This window comes from Myotis brandtii, unplaced genomic scaffold (genome assembly GCF_000412655.1).
Source record: "Myotis brandtii unplaced genomic scaffold, ASM41265v1 scaffold383, whole genome shotgun sequence".
NCBI classification, from domain to species: domain Eukaryota; kingdom Metazoa; phylum Chordata; class Mammalia; order Chiroptera; family Vespertilionidae; genus Myotis; species Myotis brandtii.
The window spans coordinates 844231-852208 of record NW_005364711.1 but is presented as its reverse complement, the minus strand read 5'-3'; the positions used below and the strand labels follow the sequence as shown (position 1 = coordinate 852208).

The 7978-nt window shown below is 47.4% G+C and overlaps 1 protein-coding gene across 2 annotated transcripts in view; it reads left to right on the top strand.

Moving 5' to 3' along the window:
* The window catches only part of SCPEP1 (serine carboxypeptidase 1), a 33570-nt gene that overhangs the window by 11149 nt on the left and 14443 nt on the right, over positions 1 to 7978 (top strand). For both annotated transcript variants that reach the window (XM_005872538.2, XM_014544833.1), the window contains exons 4-6: positions 3156 to 3311; positions 4251 to 4325; positions 5772 to 5844. In XM_005872538.2, coding sequence (XP_005872600.1) covers positions 3156 to 3311; positions 4251 to 4325; positions 5772 to 5844 — 304 coding nt within the window. The remainder of the gene's footprint in view (positions 1 to 3155; positions 3312 to 4250; positions 4326 to 5771; positions 5845 to 7978) is intronic.

Here is a 7978-nt window from a genome sequence, read left to right as displayed (position 1 = left end):
TTTCTTATCTCCATTCCAGGGAGTAAAGATTATGTAGCTTAAGCGTGATTGTTTGTAGTTAAAGTGATTAACTACCCACCTGGCACTTAGTTAAGGGGTTGTATCCCCTCCCTAACCTCAGGGAAAAATCCCCACCTGGGGAAACAACCTTTTTCGGAGAGGTGACCTTGGTTAAAACACATGGCGCTAAGGAGAGCAAACGTATTAAGAACAATATGCTATATATGTCAGGTCCCTTGAAACATATGCTGTGCAGATGTTTCTTTCCTGCAGCGACTGTGTCAAGCAGCAAGGATGGACCGGCTCCCAGCACCTGCTCAGCTCCTACCCTCAGCCCCTACCCCCAGACTGTCAAAAACTGGAGGGCAAAACCACACTGTTGTCAAGGTGGGGCTGCTGCCCAGTTGTGGGCTTAGCTCAGGGCCCGGCCATGCCCTGCTCTGGGATTCTGCTCTGCTCCTTTCCCGATACCACTGGCTGCCCATGTTCCCCACCTTCCTCGGGGCTCCTGCTCCAGCCATTCTCCCTCGTCGGGAGCCAACCTGCCTCTCTGCCTCCCCAGGAAAACAGAGGCCATCACACATAACCAGCTACTTCCTGCCCTGGCCAATGAGTGTACTTACCTTCCTGCCCCTCTGACTCTCCTCCGGCCCATCTCAGCACAACGAGTATGGCTCGTCCCTGCTGAGCTCACTTAGCATCTTTCTATTTCTTCATGTTCTCGCTAGTCTGTCTTCCAAACTGGAGGTTCTTTCCCAGCCGAAATACAAATTCTCCTGACCCCACAAGTCCCACCAGCTACCCTCCTTTCTTACAAGAATTGTTTGTCTTTGCTGTTCTTTACCCAGAGCTTACCACCCAGATGTTGCAATGTTGACTGACCCTCAGAGCTGGGGGCTGAGGCGGGAAGCTTGGGTAGTAGGGAGCCCAGCATATTGACGCTCGGATGTGGTGCATGTATTATTTCCCCTGTGGCCATGACAAGGTTGGGAAGCACTGCCCTAACCCACGGCAGTCTGTCCCCATCACTCCGCGATAGCCGTTGTCCCCAAGGGTGTGCTGGCTTCCCAGTTCCAAGGCCGCTGGGTCCTTCTTGCCATTCGTCTTCATTGGACTCCTTTGCAGCACCGTTGGCAGGTGCCGTTCTTAGGTGTTGCGATCTCCCAGCACACTGTCCTTGGTTACTCTCTCTTCTGTGTGTTCTTCAGCAGCCCCATCCTCTAATGTCACATAGAAGGTTGAATATGTATGAGGGGCAGCCACATGGAGACATCTAAGAGGCAAGAGGCAAAATAGTTCTGGGGCAAAAGTTCTGAGCTATAGACACTGACTTGGGAGGCATAAGCTGGCTTCTGCTTACCTCCAGCCGCATCTCCCAGCATCTGTCCACATGTACTCTACCTTCAGGCCCCTGCACAGGCAGTTTCCTTGGCTTGGACTTCAGTCCTGTGGCCACCCATTCACAACCTAGCTCACCATATTCACATCTACTATTCTTTAAGACTCAATGCAGGATCCCCTCTTCCTTAATATTCCCTCTGAGTCCTTTGACTCTCTTGTTTGTCTCCACACTGGCCTTCCTTTTACTTACTCTTGCCTTAGGGTCTTTGCACATGCTGTTCCCACAGCCTGGAACATCCTGTACTCACTTCCAACTGAAATTCCACTTCCACTTGCAGTAGCAGAGGGCCTCACTGGCTTGTCCTCCCCAAGCCCCCCAGAATTAAGAGGGTAGCATGACCGGGGCAGAGAGCCTGAGTGAGGAATGAGGAGACCTGGATCTCAGTCTTGATGCTGTCCAAGTGCTGACCTGGGACAAGTCCTGGGCCCTTTCTGCGCTTTCATTTCCTGACGAGTAAAGGACATGGCTGGACTGTGTCATCACTAAGGATCCTTCCGGATGCAAAATTCTGTATCTCTAAGCCTCTTTATTTTATTTTATTTTTTAATATATTTTATTGATTTTTTACAGAAAGGAAGGGAGAGGGACAGAGTTAGAAACATCAATGAGAGAGAAACATCGATCAGCTGCCTCCTGCATACCCCCTCCTGGGGATGTGCCCGCAACCAAGGTACATGCTCTTGACCGGAATCGAACCTGGGACCCTTCAGTCCGCAGGCTGACGCTCTATCCACTGAGCCAAACCGGCCAGGGCTCTCTAAGCCTCTTTAGAGCGGACATTAGAATAAGCTCTCTGCTTGTATATACAGGGACTCCAGGCCAGTGTGGAAGTTGGCTCTGTCTTGAAGAAAACGGATGTGTGGTCTTCAGACCTTGGATGTATTGTCAGCTACTGCTCAGACTCACTGCTCGATTCCTCCTGCACTAATGTACTACGTTTAGGACATTTGTATTGTGTGAAAAGTGACAGCTTAGATCAGTGGTTCTCAACCTTCCTAATGCCGCAACCCTTTAATACAGTTCCTCATGTTGTGGTGACCCCCAATTTCATTGTTACAAATTGAACATAAAGCATAGTGATTAATCACAAAAACAATATGTAATTATATATGTGTTTTCTGATGGTCTTAGGCGACCCCTGTGAAAGGGTCGTTCGACCCCCAAAGGGGTTGCGACCCACAGGTTGAGAACCCCTGGCTTAGATGCTCTGATCCCAGGTATATGCTAATCTTTCCTTCTTGCCTCTCCTTTGCTTTGCCACAGTAGTCTATGTTCCAAGGCACATGCCCTTGACTGGAATCGAACCCAGGACCCTTGAGTCCACAGGCCGACGCTCCATCCACCGAGCCAAACCTGTCAGGGCCTGTCCCTTATTTTTAAAAATCCCTTTTAGCAACAGCATCAGAAGCACACTCATATCTTCGCTCGTGTTTTTGATGAGCTCATACAAGATGATCAAAAGATAATCGGTGCCCTAGCCAATTTGGCTCAGTGGATAGAGCATCATCCCTCAGACTGAAGGGTCCCAGGTTTGATTCTGGTCAGGGGCACGTACCTCAGTTGCAGACTCCATCCCCAGCCCTGGTGGGGGTGCATGCAGGGGGCAACCAATCCATGTGTCTCACATCCATGTTTCTGTCTCTCCCCCTCCCTTCCAATGGAAAAATATCCTCAGGTCAGGATTAACAACAGAAAAGATAATTGGTGACTACCTGCCTGACTGGAACATTTGCTTTTCCTCTGTGGCATGCAGCTCCAGTCTGCCAGTCTCCTGTTTGTGGACAACCCTGTGGGCACTGGGTTCAGTTATGTGGACAAGGACGGCATGTATGCCAAAGACCTGGCCATGGTGGCATCGGACATGATGGTTCTCCTGGAGTCCTTCTTCAGTTGCCGCCCGGAGTTCCAGGTGAGCAAAGCCTCAGGAACAGCTGAGCAAGGGGCTAGCAGTAGGGACACTGCGTCCATCAGAATCCCCTTCCCCGAGAGCGCAGCGCCCGGCTGATTCCAGGGAAACCTTTCTACGCCCCAGATGGGGTTGTGGGCTTTTGTTTCTGTCCGCGCTTCAAGGTGGCTTTTAGCTTGAAGGAGTGACCCTGGAGCCAGTATTCTAAGCAGACATAGTAACCAGATATGGGGAGGGAGAGAGACTACGCAAAGCGGATTTGTCAGGCCATGACGTGCAGTAGAAATTTGAAAAGAATTTGTGTGAATAAGAAGACTGTTTGTGGACAACCCTGTGGGCACTGGGTTCAGTTATGTGGACAAGGACGGCATGTATGCCAAAGACCTGGCCATGGTGGCATCGGACATGATGGTTCTCCTGGAGTCCTTCTTCAGTTGCCGCCCGGAGTTCCAGGTGAGCAAAGCCTCAGGAACAGCTGAGCAAGGGACTAGCAGTAGGGACACTGCGTCCACCAGAATCCCCTTTCCCGAGAGCGCAGCGCCTGGCTGATTCCAGGGAAACCTTTCTATGCCCCAGATGGGGTTGTGGGCTTTTGTTTCTGTCCTCGCTCAAGGTGGTTTTTAGCTTGAAGGAGCAACCCTGGAGCCAGTATTCTAAGCAGACATAGTAATCAGATATGGGGAGGGAGAGAGACAATGCAAAGCGGATTTGTCAGGCCATGACGTGCAGTAGAAATTTGAAAAGAATTTGTGTGAATAAGAGATATTCAGAACCCTGGAGCCAGTATTCTAAGCAGACATAGTAATCAGATATGGGGAGGGAGAGAGACAATGCAAAGCGGATTTGTCAGGCCATGACGTGCAGTAGAAATTTGAAAAGAATTTGTGTGAATAAGAAGATATTCAGGATGTTTAGTTCTTTGTCCATTCCTTTTCTTGCCAGACGATCCCATTCTACATTTTCTCAGAGTCCTACGGAGGAAAAATGGCTGCTGGCATTGCTCTAGAACTTCATAAGGTAACGAGGAAGATGACTTTGCCGTCTTGGTTTCACCCAGAAACGGACTGTTTTAATGTCCATTTTTAATTCTCAAGTAGGTCAATAATTTCCTTAGGAGTTTCCAGATGATGTTTTTCTCCTGTTGTTCTGTTCACTTCTATTAGCTTCTATTCCTCCAGGAAGTGGAACTTGCCCTCATCATCAGGGACTAGTTAGGTAACTTGAAATAAGTTCCTTCTGGAAAAGCCAGAAAAATGCCTAATTCCTTCACTTTCATGACCAATGTTCAAAGTCAGGCTATTCATTGTTTTCTTATTTTAGATATCTGAATAGCTTGTGCAGTCACATAATTCAAAATTCCAAAACTATACAAGGGATAATGTAACAATTCTCTCCCTTGCCTCTGTCTCCCCACTCCCCGCCACCCCCAAGGCAACCTCTCTCATTAGTTTCTTCGGTACCTTTCCAGAGGTATGTCATGCCTATAAAAGCTAATTCACAGATATTCTTTTTTCCTGTTTTTATACAAATGATAGTACATACTATACACTATACTATGTCTCTTTATAATTAAACAATATAGCTTAGAGATGTTTTTATATCAGTTTATAAAGAACTCCTCATTTTTTGTTTTGTTTATTTGTTTTTATCCTCACCCAAGGATATTTTTTCCATTGATTTCTAGAGAGAGTGGGAGGGAGGATAAGGGGGAGAGAGACACAGAGAGACAGAGAGAGAGAAACATTGACGTGAGAGAGAGACACATTGATTAGTTGCCTCCTGCATTCGCCCCAACCAGGGCTGGGGAACCTGCAACCTAAGTACATGCCCTTGACTGGGAATTGAACCCGAGACCCTCTGGTCCTCGGGCCAATGCTCTAACCACTGAGCACCGGCCAGGGCTTTGTTGTTGTTTTTTAAATTGCATCATGTACCATGGAAATAGTCATAATTCATTTAGCCTATCCTATGATATGCAGATTGTTTCCAATTTCCTGCTACTGTATTACTGTTAAATGAAAAAAGGGGGGTAGGGAAGAGGAGTATGAGCTCCTAGTCCTAAGGCCTCCTCCCACCCTTGGGGATCCCCTGAGGAGGCCTCTCAGCCCTTCAGTGACTGCAGCGTGGGCAATGAGGATTGTTCCCAAGGAGCCCTTTGAGAAATTGGGCCTTGGGGCAGTGTCCCTCCTAAAAAGATAGGGGATGCGCCAGACCCCACACACACCCTGCCCACACCCTTGTGAAACGAGTAGAGAGAAACTCAACAGTTCCCACTCATTTTGCAAAAGGTGTCAGGAAGGAGTTATTCTGGTTCTCTCGAGGGTATCAGGTCTTCGGAGACCTGGGGACTCCTGGAAAGGGTGGGCAGAAGTTTTCTGGGCTCAGGAAGGCAGTGTGTGAAGACGGGGCTCCCTCCTGTTGAGTCCCTTTGGCAAGGATGTTTCTTGGCTCCTTCTCTTTTAGGCCATTCAGCAAGGGACCATCAGGTGCAACTTTTCTGGGGTTGCTTTGGGCGACTCCTGGATCTCCCCTGTAGGTAAGTATGGAATTTGTAGACATTTCCTTACTTCCTTTCCCTACCCTTCCCTGGACCTTGGGGCTGTGTTATCCAGAAAAAAGAACAAGGCAATGGAATTTTTCTGAGTCCTTGGAGAAGTGAACACAGAATGTGTGTGCCCCAGGGCCATCCAAGAAATTTGGGGGGGAGAACTCATTTACACAGCATCCACCGTGGGCTGCTATGGACTGAACTTCATCCTCTTATTTGATTCTTATAACAAAATAATCAAATTTTACAGTTGGAGACATTCTAAAGGGAGCATGTCAAACTTGGGGCCCATGGGCCACATGCGGCCCATAATGAATATTTTTGTGGCCCAGCCAATATAACGGTGTGAGCAGTTATTTAGTTATGAAAGGAAATAAGTCTCCTGTCAGATCCAGAATTACTGACACTCACCTTGGGTCAGTTTTGAAAGCAATCACTGTGAACAAGATTTCCCCCAAAATAGGAAAGATAGTAGCAGAGAAGAGATGCCAAGTGTCAGGAAGAAAACTTTAATTTTATCATTGCTCTTGTTCTTTTTTTTTATACTATACTTTTCAAAATAAACCTACGTTTCTATGAAAATTGAAGCTTTTGTTTTTTTGTGGCCCACATAAACTTAAACCTTGTTTATTTGGCCCGTGTCAGCCTTTGAGTTTGACATGTTTGTTCTAAAGGCCCCGAGGGGTGATGGAATTTGCTCTCTGACACACAGAATGAGTGGCATGGTCAGGAGTCAAACCCTTGTCATCTTGTCCCCTGATATGAGCATGAGCATTGGGGTGAACACCTCCTATGTTGCTCATGTTGATGAGACAAGGTTAGCATCAGGTGCTGCGATTCAGGTGCACAGTTTCATAACTTGAGCATCAGCATCCTTGTTGGGAGTACAGATAAAAGTTGTTTATGTTTCAGACTTCCGGGGTGTGACTTCAGACATCTAAAATAGTCACCTTGCCTGGCTGGTGTGGCTCTGTGGTTGAGTGTTGAACAATGAACCAGGTCATGGTTTGATTCCCCGTCAGGGCACATGCCCAGGCTGTGGGCTCGCTCCCCTAGTAGGGAACATACAGGAGGCAGCCTCTCAGTGAGTCTTCTCATCATTGATGTTTCTATCTCTCCTTTTCTCTCTCTCTCTCTGAAATCAATAAAAACATATTTAAAATAGTCACCCGAGTGGGTTCACTCTAACATAGGATTCAGAATCAGCCCTGTTGACAGTTGGGTCATAGAATTCTTTGTGGGGAGCGGTGCTGTGCAGTGTAGGACCATCTCTGCCCTTTGGATGCCAGTGTTTCCACTCCAGTAAGACAATCGAAAATATTTCCAGACATTATCAAATGTCCCCAGGGGGACAGGATTACCCCTGGTTGAGAACTACCGCTCTAACCTAACCAAAGATGACTTTTCATAGGCAAAACCAAATTATAAAGTTAGGAATCAGGAGAGAGTTGCCCGAGGAGGGAGGGAGGGGAATAAGCTAGAAAGGGACACGAGGGACCTTTCTAGGCTGTTTGTGCTCCATCTCTTGACTGAGGTGGTCGTTACATGGGAGTAAATGCGTTTACAGAGCCATGTCCCGAATGGATTCAGGACATCCTGATGCTACTTGGAATCGTTATTTCTTGCCCTCATTCTTGGCATCTCCAGGGAATAATGGCATAACCGAGATCTGAGTCATCATTGAGAGGAGGGCTGCTACTTGTTTGTCCTTCCTAGATGGACCTCCTAGGACAACAGGAAGCAGCGGATGCCTTGATCAGAAGCACAAGAGTCTAGCAGGGTTCTTGCCAGATGCCTCACTCAAAATTACAGCACTGGCTCCCACACTTCCTTCTGGGGTCTCCTCAGTTTCACAACAACACAAAGCACTTTGCATGTGTTAACTTCCTTTAATCCTTACAATAGCTCCATGGGATCAATGCTGTTATTATCCCGATTTTAGAGATGATGAAACTCAGGTTAAGCAATTTTTCTAGAGTCACACAGCTAAAGCCAGGACTCAAATCCATGCAGCAGCCACTGGAATCCATGCACTTAACCATTATACTACATTTCCTCCAGTAGGCCAGTAAGTTGAACCTCATGGCCTTACAAGTGCTTTTCATCTTGTCCAAATTCTTTT